General features: G+C 45.5%; 1 protein-coding gene across 2 annotated transcripts in view; it reads left to right on the forward strand.

Annotated features, from left to right (window-relative positions):
• TFR2 (transferrin receptor 2) overlaps positions 1 to 21393 on the forward strand; it is a 281463-nt gene that overhangs the window by 200689 nt on the left and 59381 nt on the right. For both annotated transcript variants that reach the window (XM_069644858.1, XM_069644850.1), the window contains 3 exons: positions 2369 to 2480; positions 6667 to 6789; positions 11310 to 11426. In XM_069644858.1, coding sequence (XP_069500959.1) covers positions 2369 to 2480; positions 6667 to 6789; positions 11310 to 11426 — 352 coding nt within the window. The remainder of the gene's footprint in view (positions 1 to 2368; positions 2481 to 6666; positions 6790 to 11309; positions 11427 to 21393) is intronic.

The raw sequence follows: 21393 nt of genomic DNA on the forward strand, positions 1-21393 counted from the left end.
TCTCTTTGGCATCTTGATGCTTTTAAGCCTTTGATCATTTTGGTGCTTTCAGTGTTCGTGACCGGGGCAAATTCAAACCAGGGAGTGGAGATAATGGGTGGTGGCCGCTGGTCTACAGTCTGGTCAGCTGACAAGAGTTTGGTTTTATTAGCTGTGATTTTGGTTTGCAGATGGGAGATTTTGTCGAGGAGTGCGTTTTGGATGTTCCTGCACCAGGGGAGGTCTTTAATGCAGTTATCTGGAGCGGCAGCTGGTGTTTCAATTTCATATAAGATAGCGAAGATCTCTCTTGTGCCTGAGTTTGCTTTTACAATTCTTTCATTGTAAGTAACACTTTTGATATGAATAATGGCCCGTTTGTATTCTTTGGATAGGTCTGTGAAGGTTTTGTTTTTTTTGTGTGGGAAGGCATTTGTTTCCAGGCAGTCTCCGCTGCTCTTTTAGCTCAGGAGTGTACCAGGAATTCAGGTGGGCTCTTCGTTTAGGATTGCGGTTGTTCAAATGTGCTACCTTGTTAATGGCTTCTAGGAGAGTTTGGTTATAAAGCTCGACCATGGAGGTAGGGTCAGTGTTTGTGCATGAGTTGGCTGTTAGTGGTCTCAGCAGGGGGGGTAGATTAGCTGATGTAATGTTGCATGAGTTTCTTGAGAAGGACGCTGGCTGTACTGACTCTGTGATAGTGAAAGTGATGACATTATGGCCTGACCAGGGGCAAGGAATGTTGTCTAGTATTTTGGTGTTGCAATTGAGATCTGCCAACATCTAGTGTGCTGCTTATATCGTGAGTGGGGCTTGGGATCCGATGGGAGACGCCTAAGGCTTCAATGGTGTTGGCTAAGGCAAGTGTGTGATCGCAGGGTCGTTAAGACCTAAGTTAACATATCCCAAAAGAATGATTGTAGAGGAAGTCTTTATGTTGGTTGAGAGAAGTTGCTTCCTCAATGAAAAGCAGTGGGCCAGGGGGTCTGCAAATTAGGTGGATCGTAAAATCAACTTTACAGACCATTCAGAATGGAGCTATAAGAGCAGTGAAAGGCTTTAGGGAGACAGCGCACGTCACTGAGGCGAGAGGAGCACTTCATTGTCTCCCTGTGTGTCATAGAGTATCGCATACAATCTTGACTGACACACAAATGTCGCACATGGAATGCCCCCAGATATCTTGTGGATCGCTTGCAGGAAGCACCAGTATATAGGGTGCTCAGATCAATTGGAGCCAACAAATAGAAGAAGGCACTAGTCAGACTTAAATACTTTGGGGGTGCGCGTTTTGACCACTGTGCCCCGGAGCTTTGGAACAATCTTCCTAATAACGTACGTGATGCCATGAATCTGATCAGTTTCAAGAAAGTCGTAAAAACCAATGTCTTTACTTCTAATGATTGAGCAAGTCTGATGTTCTCTAGGTCTTAGCGCTGATGCCTTGACTTTCTTCTCTCTTGGTCTTCCTTTTGTTTGTCTGTCTCGTTTTCTGTGCTCACTGAGGCCTGAGGGCGAGGTGTACGTTATAACTGATAAATAAATAATATGGTTTACCAATTTCTATACACCATGCTCTGGTTGATGGACACCTGGGCTGGGGAGGGAATGTCCTGCACTAGATGAGAAAAGAGGGCTGGCCCTTAGCAAGGCCCTTTACACTTCTTAAAATTAAAACCCTTTAACTTTATCCGAGAGTTGGTATGTTCTTGATGCTTTGATGACATCTGTGACAGTGTGTAACCTCATCTGATGCTTCCTATTCCTTGTACATATTTGGCACATTATAAAATAAATAATTCAATAAGATAAAATTAAGAAATAAAAGCATTTGAAAAGTACACTATCCCTGCCCAACCATAATTTTTTAAGGACATATGGGCGACAAGAAGACACATCTACCACTCTAGCCATTGCTTGAACAGCTTCATGGCTGAAAGACGGATGTCTATCTTGGACAATGCACTGGATACATGTCTGCCTTTAGGTTGTCACTAGGAGCTCTGAACCTTTGGGGATTAATGCTTAATAATGTACACTGTATTGGCAGATTACCTGCCATATCCCTCATTGTGCTGCCATTGTAATGGACCGGGCATGAATGCCCTATTCACGTTGGGCTGGGCTTGCTGGGAATTCAGGGTTTGTATGGATCTCCTCTCCGGGCATTTATCATTGATTTCACCACAGAATCAGAAACAATCCAAAGCTGTGGATATGCACAATTTCACAGGAAAACACATGCATTGAGTGGTTTACAGACTCAGACCCTCTATTTGATCCTTCCTTGAGGGTGAAGAATCTGTCAGGGGCTGTGTGGCTTCCAGCTTTTTTAACTCGACCTGTCTAAATTCCCATCCTGTGGTTTACGCTTGCTTGCCTTTTGCAGAACGAACCCAAACAGCCTCCGGTTTGTGAACGGCAGTGGGTATACCCTTGAGACTGTGATGCTTGAAGACCCTGAGGTGTACAGCCCATACAGCGCTCCTGGGACAGCCACGGTAAGATCCGCTGTGCTCACTAATCCCTCCCTTGTAGAGAGTTGGGTGCCTTCTTCCCTCTCTCGTTTTTAAGAGGAGATTGGGGGAGCATCAACCTCTCTCCTTGGCAGAACCATGAGATGGCTTCCACTACTCTCTTTTTTGGTGTGAAAGTGTGATGGGTCTTACTAATCTGTCCTTAGGGAGGTTGCTTGAAAACATACGTATTTGCCTGAGAAGTTATTATCACAATGCATAATGTTTCTTTCTACCATGTCTCCCTGGTTTGGTGTAATTATTGTATATTTGTTGTTTGGAGAGAGGGATGTCTTCAACAGCTACTCTCTCATTGCTGGATGAGTGAGATGCTTCCACCATGTTCTCCGTGGTGGGAGAGGTGGATTGCAACCACTAATCTCTGGTTAGTGGGAGAATGAACTGGCTTTCACTACTATCTTAGTAGTGGTGTTCATTACTTTCTCCTTGATGGGAGTGTGCTGGCTTCCACAACACTCTTCCTGGTGGGAGACTGAGATGGCTTCCACTACTCTCATAGAGCAGGCATTTAATACTACTCCTTGATGGGAGTGTGCTGGCCTCTACGATACCCTTCTTGGTGGGAGAGTGAGGTGGCTTCAACTACTATCTTAATGGTGGTGTTCAATACTTTCTCCTTGATGGGAGTGTGCTGGCTTCCACAACACTCTTCCTGGTGGGAGTGGGAGGTGGCGTCCACTACTCTCCTAGTCGTATCTTTTAATACTACTCCTTAATGGGAGTGTACTGGCTTCCATGATGCTCTTCTTGATGAGTGAGTGAGGTGGCTTCCACTACTCTCTTAATGGTGTCTTTTAATACTACTTCTTGATGGGGGTTGGGGGCTGGCTTCCACATCACTCTTCTTGGTGGGAGAATGAAGTGCCTTCCACTACTCTCTTAGAGGTGGCTTTCAATACTATTCCTTGATGAGAGGGGGCTGACTTCCATGACGCTCATGACGCTCTTCTTGGTGGGAGAGTGAGGTGGCTTCCACTACTCTCTTAGAGCAGGCTTTTAATACTGCTCCTTGATGGGAGTGTGCTGGCCTCTAAGATACCCTTCTTGGTGGGAGTGGGAGGTGGCTTCCACTACTATCTCAGTAGTGGTGTTCAATACTTTCTCATTGATGGGAGTGTACTGGCTTCCACAACACTCTTTCTGGTGGGAGTGGGAGGTGGCTTCCACTACTCTCCTAGTGGTGGCTTGTAATACCACTTCTTGATGGAAGTGTGCTGGCTTCCACAACACCCTTCTTGGTGGGAGAGTGAGGTGGCTTCCACTTCTATTTTAGTGGTGGTGTTCAATACTTTCTCCTTGATGGGAGTGTGCTGGCTTCCACAACACTCTTCCTGGTGGGAGACTGAGATGGCTTCCACTACTCTCATAGAGCAGGCATTTAATACTACTCCTTGATGGGAGTGTGCTGGCCTCTACGATACCCTTCTTGGTGGGAGAGTGAGGTGGCTTCCACTACTATCTTAATGGTGGTGTTCAATACTTTCTCCTTGATGGCAGTGTGCTGGCTTCCACAACACTCTTCCTGGTGGGAGTGGGAGGTGGCGTCCACTACTCTCTTAGTGGTATATTTTAATACTACTCCTTAATGGGAGTGTACTGGCTTCCATGATGCTCTTCTTGGTGAGTGAGTGAGTGAGTGAGGTGGCTTCCACTACTCTCTTAATGGTGTCTTTTAATACTACTTCTTGATGGGGGGGGGCTGGCTTCCACATCACTCTTCTTGGTGGGAGAATGAAGTGCCTTCCACTACTCTCTTAGAGGTGGCTTTCAATACTATTCTCTGATGAGAGGGGGCTGGCTTCCATGACGCTCTTCTTGGTGGGAGAGTGAGGTGGCTTCCACTACTCTCTTAGAGCAGGGTTTTAATACTGCTCCTTGTTGGGAGTGTGCTGGCCTCTAAGATACCCTTCTTGGTGGGAGTGTGAGGTGGCTTCCACTACTATCTCAGTGGTGGTGTTCAATACTTTCTCATTGATGGGAGTGTACTGGCTTCCACAACACTCTTTCTGGTGGGAGTGGGTGGTGGCTTCCACTACTCTCTTAGTGGTGGCTTGTAATACCACTCCTTGATGGAAGTGTGCTGGCATCCACAACACTCTTCTTGGTGAGAGAGTGAGGTGCCTTCCACTACTCTGTTATTGGTGGCTTTTAATACTACTCCTTGATGGGAGTGTGCTGTCCTCCAATGCGCTCTTCTTGATGGGAGAGTGAGGTGGCTTAATCTACTATCTTAGTGGTGGTGTTCAATACTTTCTCCTTGATGGGAGTGTGTTGGCTTCCACAACACTCTTCCTAGTCCGAGTGTGAGGTGGCTTCTGCTACTCTCTTAGTGGTGGCTTGTAATACCACTCCTTGATGGGAGTGTGCTGGCTTCCACAACACCCTTCTTGGTGGGTGAGTGAGGTGGCTTCCACTTCTATCTTAGTGGTGGTGTTCAATACTTTCTCCTAGATGGGAGTGTGTTGGCTTCCACAACACTCTTCCTAGTCCGAGTGTGAGGTGGCTTCTGCTACTCTCTTAGTGGTGGCTTGTAATACCACTCCTTGATGGGAGTGTGCTGGCATCCACAACACTCTTCTTGGTGAGAGAGTGAGGTGCCTTCCACTACTCTGTTATTGGTGGCTTTTAATACTACTCCTTGATGGGAGTGTGCTGTCCTCCAATGCGCTCTTCTTGATGGGAGAGTGAGGTGGCTTAATCTACTATCTTAGTGGTGGTGTTCAATCCTTTCTCCTTGATGGGAGTGTGATGTCTTCCACAGTGGTCTTCGTTTTGGAGAGTGAGGTGACTTTGACTACTCTTAGTGGTAGCTTTCAATACTTTCTCCTTGATGGGAGTGTGCTGTCTTCCATGATGCTCTTCTTGGTGGGTGAGCGAGGTGGCATCCACTACTCTCTTAGTGGTGGCTTTCAATACTTTCTCCTTGATGGGAGTGTGCTGTCTTCCATGATGCTCTTCTTGGTGGGTGAGTGAGGTGGCATCCACTACTCTCTTAGTGGTGGCTTTCAATACTTTCTCCTTGATGGGAGTGTGCCGTCTTCCATGATGCTCTTCTTGGTGGGTGAGTGAGGTGGTATCCACTACTCTCTTAGTGGTGGCTTTCAATACTTTCTCCTTGATGGGAGTGTGCTGTCTTCCATGATGCTCTTCTTGGTGGGTGAGCGAGGTGGCATCCACTACTCTCTTAGTGGTGGCTTTCAATACTTTCTCCTTGATGGGAGTGGACTGGATTCCACAACACATTTCTCAGTAGAAAAATGGTATGGACTCCACTACTCCTTCCTTGGTGGCAGAATGGTTTCCACTAATCTGTTCTTGCCACACTGTAGGCCCAACCTTCGATTTCCGACCTGAGCACACATGGCATCAACGACAATCTAGATAAGGCGCATAAATGCCTATCAGCAGCTGGCCATCAAATGTACAGAAGCCCCCTTACCGAATGAGAAGGAGCCCAATTCATGATGTTCCCAATGTAAGCCTGAATTGCGAGTCTCATGGTCCAAATCCTCCTATGGATTTACAGTCATAGACAAGTGTGGCAATGCCATTGTGGTATGCGCCAGCACCTACTCCGGAAGTAGTATTTAGTCCTTCTGCAAGTATCAGTCCTATCTCCAAATCCTTAGGACAAGCACACTGCGCTCCCTGAGGATTCATCATCAAAGCTTGTGTGGCTGGTCCTTTATGCGTCTGCACAGTTTTCATGCTCATTGACAAACAATGCGTACCTTTGGTTGTCCAGTGGCCAGGTATTTATTTCCACTGCTTGCCCGAGATATGTACTGTTGAGAGTTGTTGGAGATCCAGAATACACATAGATTTGGCCACGTTCGTTTCCAAGGCTGGGGTGTTTTTCCACAAATCCCATTCCTCTACAGTATTAATGTTTGTCTTCACATCTATCTTTTGCTTCTGTGGAGCTTAAGTGATGCTCCTTCTGCCGTGAGCAAGATGATACCTAAAGGTGAACTAAATGTATGTTGAATATGAAAACTATTGTGAATGATGACATCCGTGTTCATATAGACCGGCCCACACCCCAGATAGAAAATGTATGTATAGAGAAGACAGATGTATAATGGCAGATTTTTGCAGCATTGTGAATGGAACATCCTGCTCCTGATGTGTCCTTTTCTCCTTTGTTCAGGGAGGGCTAGTATATGCCAACTATGGCCTCAAGGAGGATTTCCTTCAGCTCCAACGGATGAATGTGAGTCCCAAGAACCAGTTGGTGATCGTCCGGGTTGGCAAGGTCAACTTTGCTCAAAAGGTGAGCATTTTTTTAAAATTTATTGAGGACAGGTTGTTTCGCAAAGAAATTATTACAGTATGTGGTTTACCTGGCAGGAGCCTTACAAGAGATTTCGACACAGTGGATAATTGGGGCATGGCCGGGTGGTGATGGAAGAGAAACAAAACATCATCTAGGAGTAAATAAAGGACAGGTCATATATTTAAGCATCAGGGGAGACATATTTACTAGCAGATGATGGTGAGCGTGGTGAAGGTATGCAGAGTGTCTGAGAGGTGGCATGGTTGATAGAGAAGGTGTGTACACCTGCAAGTTGCAGGTGGTGGAACTTGAGGGCTGTCTTGAAAGATTAAATGTTGGTAGCATTTTTGATGTTAGGGGGAAGGGAATTCTAGTAGCAACCAACAGAAAACCTTTTGCAAATTGGCCGGTGGGGACCAACAGAACATTTTTTAAAAATAGGCTGGTAGTGACAAACAGTGAAAGATGTTCCCATTGGCAGGTAGTGACCAACAGCACAGACAGCACAGCAATTGTTGCTTCAGACAGGTAAATGCAGTGTTGAGTGAGCAAGAGTCAATGGTCTCAAGGTGGATGTTTGTCAGGCAATGAGAGCAAGTCTTTGGAGACTCTGCAGACTAAATCATTGGATTCTGAGAGTAAATATAGCAACTAGAGCACGGCCTCCAGTATGAGAAGGGCCAGAAGATAAGACCATTGTACACAGAGATCACACACAATGATGAAAGCCCTGGATTGTCTGTTGTAGTGACAGTCCACACTGATACTGTGGTTGCCTAAAACCGACACAATGGCTCTCATTATGAGGTTGCCGGTCCGGAAACAAGGGTGCCAGTAAGCTCACCGCCTCCCTTGTTTCAGCATAAGCAAACTCTGAATCTACCTGCCGGAGCCGCTGTGCCCAACAGGTCTGACCCTGCCGGGTGCAGCAGCCATGGAAGGCAGACCAGTCAGGGATGCACCGGCACCGTTAGTAATGGTGCCGGAGCTTCTGTGTCCCCACTGCCATAGAGTCCTACGGGAATCGGGACTTACATTTTCCCAGCGCCAGTAAAATGTGTAAGTCCCCATTTCCATAGACTGACATAGGATGATGAATTGACGAAGGCGGATTTGAGCGGCACCAATAAGAAGAAGCGATGGGGAGAGCGAGGGAGTGGAGAAAAGCAGACGGAAGGACAGTTAGGGAGAGAGGACAGGGATACCATGCATAACCCTATGTTCAGGTAGAGTAGTAAGAGGGGGGTAAGGGACTGGAAAAAGGATGGAATAGAAGTGTAAAGGACTAACCACAAAGGAGACCCGAAGCAGCAAGGGGAAACAAAGGGGAGGATTGGCGCAAGCAGCAGCCAAATTGCAGAAGGATAAGCCAACGGTAGCCTAATGCCGAGGTAAATCCATATGAAGGTCAAGAGGGTGCAGGGAACTTGCCCTTGAGAACGTTCAAGGTGATGTGTGCATAAGTGAAATAGGGTGAGAGACACTTGAACTCACCCCACCCCGCCATCAAAAATGCGTCTTCCCATTGCATATTCAGAAAACTTGTAAAAACCTGGTTGTTTGACAAATACGACTAATTTGTGTTTTGTTATACTCATATGTACCTTCATTGTCCTTTTTAACCTATTCTGGTCCATGCGGCGTGATACCCGCGGGTCTGGGCGCTACAGAAATGTAATACATAAATAAGTAAACTAGGAGACTGGGACAAGGACAGGAAGAGTACTGAGGTAGAATGAGATGTGGTAGAGTGTAGGGAATGAGGGAACCAGACGTAATGGTAGCAGATGAGGTTAGTACTCAAGCAAGGTCTCCAGCAAGAGACAGAAGGGGAATAATACAGTAGAATGAAAGAATAAAGGGTAGAACGGTGCAGCTAGAGCCGACGCCGTCGGGAGGGACAGGAAGCAGGAAGTAGGCAGCTGTCTATACATATTGTAGAGTGAGTGGATCAAGTGCAGCACTGGGGAAGAGGAACAGGGGGCGATGGAGAGTGTCCTAAAGAAAAAGCATTGTTAGAACCAGGGTGGAAGGGTGGAAAGTCAAAGGGGAGGAGCTACCGAAACAGCAGGAATCTGTGATGGGAGGTAGGGCGGGTGCAGCAAGATGACAAGACCGGGAAGCAAGGAATGGGCCACATCGGCGAACAATTGACAGCAAAGAATGGAGAGCAAAGACAGACAGTGATGGAATAGTGGAAGGAAACCTGTAAGCAGTGACCGATCGAGCTACCTGTTGGCAATACGGTCAAGGTGATGGCAGAAACAGAGACAGGGGAACCAAGCAGAACACACCACTCGAAGAATGGGCAGAGAAAAGGAAAGAAAAGCAGGTGGAATGGATGAAGGGACAGCAAAGGGGAGGGAGAGGGTACCCAAAGGTTGGTGAAGCCAGAACAAGGGGACGAAGAGGAGGCAAAAGAGTAGGGTCTCGAGTGATGATGAGGAGTTGATAGAGAGGAAGGGCCCTATGGATGGAAACTGGTAAGTGCAGTGTATTGCAGAGGGTGTATAGCACAGAGGGAGAGAGAGCAAAAGTAGCTATGATCCATAGCCAAGAGTGCTCATATATTATGGCCTGGGAGTAGGGAGCCGCAGGCAGGATGGTGTAGGCACCGGTTCAATGTGATCTGGTCGAATCTTTTTGATCGTAGTAGAGTTTGTCCTTTTTTATTTTTTTGCAGGAAGGTTTTGCCACAAATATAAGCAGCCCCTCCCACCCCCACCCGGGGACCCTTCAAGCACCCCGCTACCACCAAACATTCATTGTTCTCCTAAACCCACCCCCAAAAATATTTGCGATACAATCCGATGAAAGCAATTCTACGAAATGTACTTCGACAAATTCTACTGCGGGCAAAACTCCCTATCCGGTAGGCAGCTGGAGGAAGATGTAGGATCCCTGGCAGGGTGGATAGGAAGACTATCTTGGGGATGAGGCAAAGAAGTGATTCCCTTTGCCAGGTCTCCCTTAGCCAAAAGGCCCGGGTTAGTTTGACTGTTCCCCATAAAACCTACAGTAGCAAGGCCCAGCCACCGGCCATAACGTGGCCAATCCAGTGGCAGGCGTAGTGGAGACGGGCCAGTCAAAACCTGGAGTGCTGGCTCGGGGTCAATGTGCTATGGAAAGGTAGTGACACCGCCACCTTAAGCTATTGTGTTGGTAATAGAGATCCCAGGGAGCAGGAGTGCAGGGGGTGGTGGAAGGCACCCCCTAAGCTCTACCTTGGATGCTAGTGCAGAATGATGGATAGCATCAAGGCGTTCAGCAGCGGCCAAAGGAGCGCGATGTTGGTTTTCAGCATTTAGAAGTGACAATACATAGGAGCTGGAGCTAAGAAGGGCCTTTTTGCCAATAATTTGGATATTGTTCGTTAGAGGGACCACTTGGGAAAAAAGTCAATTAAGAGAAGGCCTAGGACAAGTACAGTGGAGCGAATGGACCAAGGAAGCCAGAGTAGAGTGTATGGACTATCTAAGGTCTGTGTCGAATGTAGGCGGGAAATGGGTGATATCAAGCTTGCACTACTCGAGTACTATTTTAAGAGTTGTTTTTTTATTGAACAGACCTAATAGATCTTTTTAACAATCAGTGTGTTTTGAGTACAAAATGTACATATGCCAATTTAAGTTCTTTTTTTAAATGAATGTATTGTAATATATTCTTTTTTAGCATATTTGAACCAATTTAAATCAGCAACAGGTAGAATAGTTATGGGTTATACCTCGATTTGAATCACTGATATGGAAGATGTATAGAAAGTTTAAAGCATTTTAATAAAAAATAGATAATTCCTAAAATGTGTAATTCACAGGAAATAGAAAAGGCTTTAAAAATATGGCAGGTTTGGCAACAAGGCCACATTTTATTACAATTACAAAAGCAATATTTTGACTTAAGAAACTTTATTTGTAAAAGCACATCATCTCGTAAGCTTATTTTGAATAGTCAGAAGGATTGACAGAAGTCTTCAAATATGTAAAACCCTTGTTTTGAGTGGAGTTAAACTGAAATGTCCCCTTTTGTTATGTAGGCCTTGTTAAATTAGCAAATGTAGAGGGAAGGAGGCAAAAGAGGTAGTGGGAGTGCCAACTATTAATGCGGGAGTGCCAACTATTAATGCGGGAGAGACAACTATTAATGTGGGAGTGCCATCTATTAATGCGGGAGTGCCAACTATTAATGCGGGAGAGACAACTATTAATGTGGGAGTGCCATCTATTGACAATAATAACATTATGTTAAAATAAATAAAAGGTGGTGCATGGGTAATTGTTTGGCTATTTTTACTACATCAGTTTGCATTATCAGGGATTACTCGGTATTAAACATTTTAATATTAACATTCATGTAAATTGGGCAATACATTATTTTTAGAAAAATTTAGATTTCAGAAATTGAGCTCGATCCCAAGGGCCTGAAGAAATGGACTCAACTAGCATTGATGACACAGGCATCCTGACTTGCTGTTACACTGTGTTTTTCTGTCCTTCCTCTCACCCCCGTCCCTTACTCAGGTGGCCAATGCAGAAGCAGCGGGAGCGCTTGGAGTGCTAATATATCCGGACCCATACGACATGCGTACGGACCAGGGAAGCCAGGAGTTACCCTTAGGCAATGCCGTATACGGACATGTAAGTATTCACAAAAGGAAAAACACGAATGCGCCCATAGGCAAGGCCATGAAAGACCACTGCATACAGTGGCCAAATGACCTTATAATATTGGGCACATTCTTTGTCCAGTCCTGGATTTTAATTCACCAACACAATGAATTTTGGGCGTGTAGCCTAGATCCACTTCAAATGGATCAATATGGAGTAAAGTCCTGGATTACAGTGATTGGTCAATGGAAAGCCAGATACTATTATATGCTTCTACACCTCATGCACACTACAAGACAACCCTACAGCTCATATCAAGCTGATCCAACCCAGGTTAGCAAACCATATTTGAACAAAGCAAACATGTGGGCACAACTGTTGGAGACCAATGCCCTCCTCTCGAGGGCCTCACCAACCATAATAGCCCTTAAAACATGGCAAAGAAAAGTCTCCTGTTCAAAGTAGCCAACTCACTCTTCTACTTCTCACGCAGGATCGTCTCGTCATCCAACATAGACGGGCATGACCTTGAAACCTTCCATGCCGCCTACGCATGGTAAATCCATCGGCCTGCATGGATGATCCCAGACAACTGGAGACATCTTCATTGGCCCTTAGAACTAAGCCCTGACACAATGCCTCCAGGAAATATGCACACACTGTATACAACTCTTAAATAGATCAGAAATATGGACACTGTATGCAAAGAGCGGTGCATGAGCCACCTCTCCCTATTTAGTTGGAAAGCACCCCCTTTCTTTAGTCTTAAATGGTGATATTACTTATTGTTGTGACTTATTTACCTCTTAAAGTTTATCTGAATCTAGCTCACAATCAATGCATTTAATTGACCTTCTTTTGACTCAAAACCTCTCGCATCTTCTTCTGGAAGCCGCTCTAGCCTTACACTCAGGCCCACTCTATGGCTTTCTGCATTCACTGAAGCGATCCTACGGAGGCTGATGCCGCATGTAAACAAAGTTCCTCCTCTGGGAAGAGGGGAACCTGTTGCCATTTCTGCAACTCCAGCCTAACTAATTTTTCACTATGTTTATTTACTGCAATGTTAAAACATATGCTTCAGATATACACATGGGGAGATCCTATATATGGGCGAAACCGCTAATCAGATGAAAGTATAAACACAAATGCAACAGATCATTTCAAACATCAAAAAGGAAAAAAGGACTTACGTACTAAAACTCAGCCCAAAGTATGGCCGCCAAACTTTGTAAATGAACAAAAGGAAAGAGGGACTAGCAATCTGTAACTCTTTATGAACAAGGATTTGCCAGAACCAAAACAGGACCCCCGATGCTTGAGGCATGAGCAAGAGAATTTTGTAGGTAAGCGCTTTTAAGGGGTGGAAAGACCACCGCTACAAGCATGCTCAATGTAGAATTCAGCACGCTTGATGTCGAGTGGCATAAACAAAATATATTTTGGTTGGGATTTCAAACTCACGCGAAAGGGTGTTTTGGTAAACACAAATGGGGAGCAAATCGGTTACCAGTCATTGCAACTGAAAAAGTAATTCCTAGTGACCGCTAGAGTAACAGAATGCATGAGACCAAGGATATGTAATGCGATTGGAGGATTGTAAATATGAATAGCACTTTTTACACAAATGCAATGAGAAAGATGTTACTAGTCATGCTTACTAGAGTTTAAAATGTGTCTAAATATATGCTAGGGAATCATGCATAAAGAATCAATCCGATAGAAGGTTAAAAGGCTAATGTTAGCATAACAGAACAACCAAATTTGTTCTAGGTGGGATTTAACCCTGGAACTACCGTGATACACTTCAACTAAAAACTAATTCCCGGAAATAAGGAAAGGGAGATTCGCATTACATTCAATAAGGGTAAGAAAACAAATTCACATGCTTTTCTGACAGCCAAAAATTGTTAGGTCCATGCCATCCCATACTTACTTCTTTTTCGGATTGCACAAATTTAATTTTAAAAAACTAACATAGTCACTGTAATGGATTTATTTTTAACCATTTGAGGTAACTAAGAGGTGCTGCACTTTTAGGTGTTCATGCAATTTGAGAATGCTAAAAGGATATACTACACAGCCTAAGTCACTATTCTAACTACTAAATGTGTTATAAAATATGCTAAAATGCTATTTTGTGTTTTGTTTTATTACATGTTACGCTTGCATTCAGCCCGGATTTGAAAAAGGCGCCAATGGAACGCCGAAACACGTGTCATCCATATGGGCAGAACATATATCAAATAAATTAAGAAAATATACTTGAAGAAACTTGACTACGTACTTTTATTCATTTACATCAGAAATTTGGCGCAAAGAGGTGTAGGCACAAACAAACTACTGCCAATTTTATTTGAATAGATCTTCCTAAATACTCCTTATTTAAAAATGTGCATAAACCTGCTTTTGTTTCATAATGTCTCTCCTGTGTGTCCCCAAATGCTGGCATGTTTGCCATAGACTCCTTAGATGGATGCCCCTCGTGGTAGCCACTCCAGCCTTACGCTCAGGCCCATCCTATGAGTTACCATTTGCACAGGAGCGATCCACCTGTAGATAATGATGCATGTCATCCAAATTCTTACTCTGAAGATTGGGGCACCAGTTACCATTTTCTAAATTGCCAGTCCCTGAGCCCTGCCTGCTCCTGGAAAGGAGGCCCCGCAGACCATGAGTAGAAGTAAACCTATGTGTCGGCCACATATTGAGGGTTTTCCCATCAAGCACCTCTGGCAGTAGCTTGGGCGAAAAGAGTGCAGTGAGGGTTTGAGGACATTCAGAACTTAGTGAACAATGTCTATGCTGCCCTCAAGCAAGAGGGAAGTGCTAGGTATTAAACCCAGAGATGGGGCGGTAGGGGATTATAGTAGCATCCATAATAGAGCAACCTGGTCTTGGGTATACAAACACTCTAATTATAGGCATTGCCATTACATAACCAGGTGGTACTCAATTTATTGATTTCATGAGGGTGAAGGACGGCCCTTCCAGCCTCGAGACTTATGATCTACAAGTTGCATACAAATCTCTTCAGTTGGCACATGAATCCAAACATCAATCTTATAGGTTGTGGGTGATCGGTCATACACTGCTCTGGCCTACCGCTAAGTGGCAGACTCTTGGGGTGCCACGCAGCTCCAGCTGCCTTGAACAGGATGGCAGAGAAGGGAGAAAATAAATCCCAAACCAGCCAAGGATGAAGAGAGAGCAGGTAGAAAGGATATCCGTGATATTTTCAAAAAATAAAACGAATGACGAAATGAGCTAAATTATGTGACCGAAAAACGAAAATTAGTATTTGCTTATTTAACTTTCTTTATATATAAAATTTGAGAGGAGTCCCCCCGGCCCCTACACAACCCCCTATACCCTCACTTATACCATGACCCCACCTATTATATATTACCATACATATACCAAAATACCTACTATTTTCAGTCAAATAAATTAGATAATTTCTCATTCCGTTTTTTTGTATTAGGTTATTAGGTATTAGGTATCACCGGCAGGTTACCGCTGTCCTCGTAATGAGGCCCATAGTCTCTAATACTGGGTCACTCTCCATACCGGATCGGAATTCCGGCCAATCTGCTGTCCATTTCTTTACTTAAGCCCATGTATGAAAAATGTTTACCCTGTGTACGCCAAAACCCTGCAGTAATGCTGTGAAATCCATCAATGTCCCCTCATGGAGTAAGTCTCTCCTTCCCTTTCAAATGTCTCCTGGTCTCTTTACCAGAATCAAATTATCCCCCTGTCAACACGACGAAAGGAATAGGAGGGGAGTATGGGTGTTCTGTACTGGTGAGCTTCCAGACACTATGCCACAGTTTCTTACCCAAGGCCAAGAGGTGTGGCATTTGGGAGAATCAAGCCTCGTGCACCCATAACACCTCTTTCTGGTTGTAATGTCCCGCCGATGGTTGCAGGAGCGTCTCGTCTCATGTCGTTTCTAGCTTCCTGAAGAACTTCGGGGCTATGCAACACAGGCTCAATCCCCAGGTCCGCGCTTAGAATCCTCTGGGTATTAAGTGCGCTATAAATAACCAAATATAATTATAATAATTATGTCATAAGGGATATTTACAAAATAGTACAACAAGCGGAGGAGCACCACCATCGTCAGAAGCGCTGCTCTGGCAATCGCTGACAGTGGGAGTTTATGCGAGGCTCTGAGTTTGTGCCATACATTCACTCCGAGGTATCTAAATGTGTTCAGGTGTCATGCCTGTGCCTCTGGCGCACACATTGGCAACCATCATGGACTATTTGGAACTCATGTATCTTCATAATACTCTTTGAACAACCCCTATTTACACTTTGGTCCTTAAATTCCATTTGCATGACTTTGGTACTTTCTTATTTAATTCAGCTAACTACATGTACCATAATGCACCTTACTACAGTTATCAATTCCTGGCTATTCTCATTCATCAGTATTGGAACCACAATCCCCAGAAGCTCCACCTTCTCAGGACCAGAGAGGGAAGAGGCAGATTACCTTCAGGTGGGCTGCTCCAGGTGCTGCCAATTAGCCTGCCTCAGTACAGGGCAAGGCTGTATTTAAGCAGCTGCCTGCAGGAGCTCAGTCTCTTGCATCAAGAGTTCTCCCAGCCCCTTTCTGCCTTGAGCCACGGATTGTATGCTGTTCCTGTTGCCGTATTATCCCGTTTCTGATTCCAGCGCTCCTTGCTGCCCTGCTCTGCTGGGCTCCCTGCCTTGAAGCCTGCTACACTCTTCTGCCTTCAGCCCTGGTCCTCTGGGCTCCCTGCCTCGCTGCCCTGCCCCTCTGGGCTCGCTCCTTGCTGCCCTGCTCCTCTGGGCTCTCTGTCTGCAGCCTACTACAGCTCTCTGTCCTGCTCCTCTGGACTCCCTGCCTTGCAGCCTACTACAGTCGACAACAGTCTGCCTGCACCTTGTGCCATCTGTTACTGCAGCCCTGCTTCCTTGTTTGCAGCCCCCCTGTTTCCTGGTTACTGCTCCCTTACTCTCTTCCTTGTTTGCAACCCCTGTTCTTGATCCCTGTTCTTCTCTTCCTTGAGTCTTTTGTCCTCCCTTAGGTTATCCATTTAAGTCATACTGTTTTTGTACAGACACCCACAGCTGTTGTTCCCAGCCATGAGCATACAGAGTGGGCTTCTGTAATAGCAATCTGTGCATAAGGCTGGAGTTTCCCACTCTTTCCCATTTCTGCATACACCCCAAGAGGGAATCCAGTTTGTCTGTACCTTTGTATTCCCTGCCCCTTTTTTCACAGCTACTGTTACCTATTCTTCTTTCTTGTTGAGCTTCCTGCTGTGTGTGCTTATCTGTCACCTTACATCAGCACAGCCACCCAAAACCTACCTGGGTGCCCGGTGCCACTCTTGACAGAGTGCCATCCTTGACATCAGGGTCCACTTGAATCTTAGATTTCAAAGCTGGTTAGACCCCAAGCCCATCACACCACCAAGCAGAAACAGTCCAGATCTATCTCGGCTAATGCTTATCGCCGAAAGTTCTGCAAAAGTCAAATTACATCAAGTATGTATGGAAAGTTGATTTTGGGGTGTCTTACATAAAGCAACATGTCATCTGCCTACAATGAGATTATGTGCATGATCCCATCTATTGGGATGCCAGCATCACTGTATACTGACCTCAGGAACACGGCCAACGGTTTGAAGGCAATGATGAACAGCATCAGGGACAGCGGACATCCCTGTTTAGTACCTTTTCTCAGTTTCCAGCCTCTGTAGATCTCCTTCCCTGTCCAAACCCTTGCCATTCGTTTGGTGTAAACCATATTTACCCACTTCAAGAACCCTGGACTGATTCCAAAGATCCTCAAGGTCTCATACAGCCAGTCCCATCTAAGACATTCGAACGCCTTCATGGCATCCAAAGAGGCAACCACACAGTCGTTGCAATGGCGTTTGGTGCTATCTATGATGTGGTGTAGTCTTCTCAGGTTGCAGGAGGTGTTCTTACCCGGAACATAACCAGTCTGGCCTGAGTGTATTAAGGTCCCTATAACACCTTTCAGCCTATTCACCAGTAGGGATGTAAGGATCCTGGGATCCAGATTCACCATAGAGAGAGGGGCCTCTAAGGGTTGCAATCCAATGGTGGCTTTTTTGGTTTTATGATCGGCACTATAATGGACTCCCTTAGGCTGATTCGTAGGCTTCCTCTAATATCTCTAATAGTCTGGGTACTAGGACCTCTGCAAATTCCTTGTAGAATTCTGCGGGCAATCAGCCCGGGCCTGGGGTTTTGCCAGACGGCCATGATGGTGGTTTGCTATTCCTCCACAGACAATGGGGCATCAAGCCTGTCTATCTGCTCCCTGTCAAGACCCGGCAGTCTAATCTGGGACAGGGCCTCCTTCATGTCTGGCAAACTCCCTTCCACACCTATATGATACAGGGCATCATAATATCTAGTGAAAACATCATTAATCTCCCCCTACGCTCTACAAGTGAAGTCTCTCTTATCATTAATGGTGCAAATAATTTCCCTCTTTTCCTCCCTGAAGCACAGCTATGCCAGCATTTGCTCTGGTTTACCACCCTTCTCATGCAGCCTCTCTGTGTATTTAGCTTAATCATATTTACCCAGCCTTTCCCAGCGCACTAAACATTTTGGCCGCAAAATGGCCAGGTCGGCTACTTCTATTTCTGCCCTAATAGTGCTACTATCCGACATTGCGATGTCCCCTCAGTGCTAGAAAGGGTGTCAAGTATGCCTTTCCCGATTCCACCCATCTTGCCTATCGTCTCCCATCTCATTACAATATTAAAGGCTGCACACACAGTACAAGCACTTTTCATGCTGCCTGTATTAGTCTCAAAACAGCCCTCTATACTACCTGCCCTATGTTCTCTAAATGTGTCATCCAGAAGTGCTTCGGCTTGCAGTCTCCAAGCCGGAATCGGCAGCCTGCGCGATGTCTTCTGACACGTGAGTGGCCATCAGTGGGGCATGATACAAGAGGACCTTAGGTTTATAATCTGTGTCGGTGAATTCACCCAGGGTCTCTTTTCCTGTGAAAAAGTAATATATGTGTGTGTGTGTGTACGCCATGAGGGGCCGAGTAGTGCGAGTAAACACAGAAATGTCCATGTCCTGATCTCCACACGTCTACTAAAGCCAGGTGTCCCAATAGTGCCTGTAAGGTCTTAGATGGTGGGGCAGGCTTCCTATGCTTATGATCTGACCTATCAATGGAAGGGTGCAATTGAAGTCGCTGTCCCAGACCCACATCAGTGAGGCATCAGTCGCGAGTACAGTGAATTGAAGAAAACGGTGTCATCATGGTTGGAGGCATAAGTGTTGATGATACACACCTCCCTATTTTCAAGAAAACAATGCATCAGCACCATTCTGCCCTCCTCATCACGTTTGGTCTCAAATAGTTTAAATGGAACTGACGCCGCTATCCATATAAGTACCCCTCTGGCATATGCAGAGGAGAAAAGTGAGCCAAATAACCCCCGCCCCCACTTCTTAGCAATTATGTTTTGTCGGTCTGCAGAGAGGTGGGTGTCAACCCCCTTCCTGCGCAGATTTGAATGCACTCCAAGTCCCTTTGATATAATTGTTGAGACCCCGACGTTCCCGGTGATTACCTTCACATTGCTAGCCTTCTTCAATAATCACAAGGGCCAATACCTTCCCACAGACCCTTTCATTATTCCAATGTGCCAATACTGCACGTGTCACCAACCCAGAGAATTCAGCCCCCTCTAGCAGAGAGGACCGCAAAATGGTACCAGAGAACCACTAACAGCCAGAATAATACATGCAGATTAGCACCCGCTGTGGTTACGCCAATTAGTAGTTGCAAATCATGTGCTAAGCAGACCAAACCTAACAAGTAATACAAGCCAAAAACTGAACCCCAAAAAGAAAAGGGATAAAAAAAAAAAATAAACATGCTACTAAACTTTAGAACAGTGGCCCAATAGCATGCAGCATATTCAGGGCCGGCCGCCTTTCCAGCCCACTTTTCCCACCCATTTGGGCAGCGTGCAGCGGCGGGGTAACTCAGGAACTGGTACCCTAAAATGTAACATCAACAGAGGTGTGGCGGCCACAGGTGCAGACAACCATCGGGACAATGGCACAGTTCAGGGCTTCTGATGGTCCAGGTTCCTGATATAAAATACTCATTCGAATGGATTGTTTCCTACCACACACTCCTCATCTTTAAATATCTTCCTCTCCAGCTTCAGCTGCTTCGGCAAAACATTTTCAGCAGAGGGCGCTGTGCGTTAATGCAGTCGACTCGATGTCCTTCGATGGCCTCCATCTCGAGGTCGTTATCATCACTGGTACATATAGCACGTGCAGTGCCTGTTAGCTTCAGTTCTCTTTTTCCATGATAGCTAATGCCCTTGAAAAGTACGGCACGCTTCGGTTTCATTGAAACCTGTGACATACTCAAATAACAAAGGCCTCGTCATCGACACCATCAACCCTGAAGACCAGGTTGGAAAAATGTCACGATTGCGGTGCCAAGATCACGGATCCTCATCGAAGGTGTCTGTGGTGCCTTAGCATGGAGCATAGGACGGCAGACGAGAGCTGACTCTCCTCGAAGGAAGAGATCCAAAAAGCGCTCTTGGTCCAGGAGTGGGTCACACCACTCTTCATCCAAGAACATGAAGAAAAGGTGCTCTTGCTCACCTTTCACCTCCTCCGATTCCTCTCCTGAGAGAAGTATTGCCTGTCCAACCAAGACTCCTGCTGAATGGGAGGCATTTAGACTAGAAATGTTGAACATTTTCAAGAAGGAGGCCTGACCCCCTTGAAGGAGAAAACAAAGTCATGCTTCTGTCGTGCCATTAAAAGCTGACAAGGAAAGGGCTAAGGCAAAATCCTGCACGCCCTGGAGCCTAGGACGCAGGCATTAAACCCCTCAAAAACCTTTGAGGTCGTGGCTCGAGCCCCTCGAGGGCTCCGCCGATGTCAACATCATCAAAAACTTTGATGCCATTAGTATCAAAGCCATCGAATCTATTGGTGTCGAAGCCATCAACACCATCAGGGTCGAAGCCATCAACGACTTTATCCACTAAAACATCAGTAGCCCCTAAGGAGGTTGAAAAACCTATAAACCTTTACCACGGAAGGATTTTTTCAAATCTATGTCTTCCATTTATGAAGAACAAGAACCATCAGACCAAGATACTTCTCCATTTGGTTTGGAGTTTGGCAACCTAACGTTCGGGAGGCCCTTATCTCGGAAGAGTCCAGATTAAAAGATCTGTATGAAAACCTTCAATTTGCAAGTGGCATAGACACGTCACCAGAGCTTGAGTTTGACAATTCAGACCCACCATCTGTATCTTGGATTTGCCGCTCACGCCTTCGTGTCCTCCACAACTACACCTGGTGGAGGTTTCTTGCAGCGGGACCACAGCACTACTATGCCGCTGCCGCTGCCTCTGGGTGTCACATTTGAAGTAAATTTCGCGCAATTTTAAGCACTTCAATTAACGGATAAAGCGGGAACTCATGGAGTTTGCGTCCCCACTGTAAGGCTGTTCAAAGCTAATCACCATGGAGTAGCATTGATATGGCTAAATTGTAACACCTATTTAAGCTCCAGGGACTAATCACTTTGTGATGTACACCATGTGCAAGGTTAATTTTCCTGCAATCTACACCGTATTTCCTCTGAATAGATGCTGTCCCTAGTGTCAGACGTGGTCATTGGAGACACATCACAGACAAAACCTAGGTCATGGGAGACTTGCACAATCTGGTATCTCTCTGTACCAAGGCAGTTTATACTGACAGTCAGTTAACCCAGACTACAGCCTGCACCTATACTCAAAATAAATGTTTACTCTAAATTATTTTTAAAATAGCAGGGTCAAAAGAGGGTCAACATAATGATAGATTAAAGTGGCCGGTCATAGAAATATCAGTGACATTAGTTACCTTAATGTAATTCAAGTTCTCCCCACTTTGCTCTCTTGAATTGGCAATGGTGGATTTCAGGACT

The sequence above is a fragment of the Ambystoma mexicanum genome, chromosome 1p (assembly GCF_040938575.1).
Source record: "Ambystoma mexicanum isolate Mex_15411 chromosome 1p, UKY_AmexF1_1, whole genome shotgun sequence".
Classification (NCBI taxonomy): Eukaryota; Metazoa; Chordata; class Amphibia; order Caudata; family Ambystomatidae; genus Ambystoma; species Ambystoma mexicanum.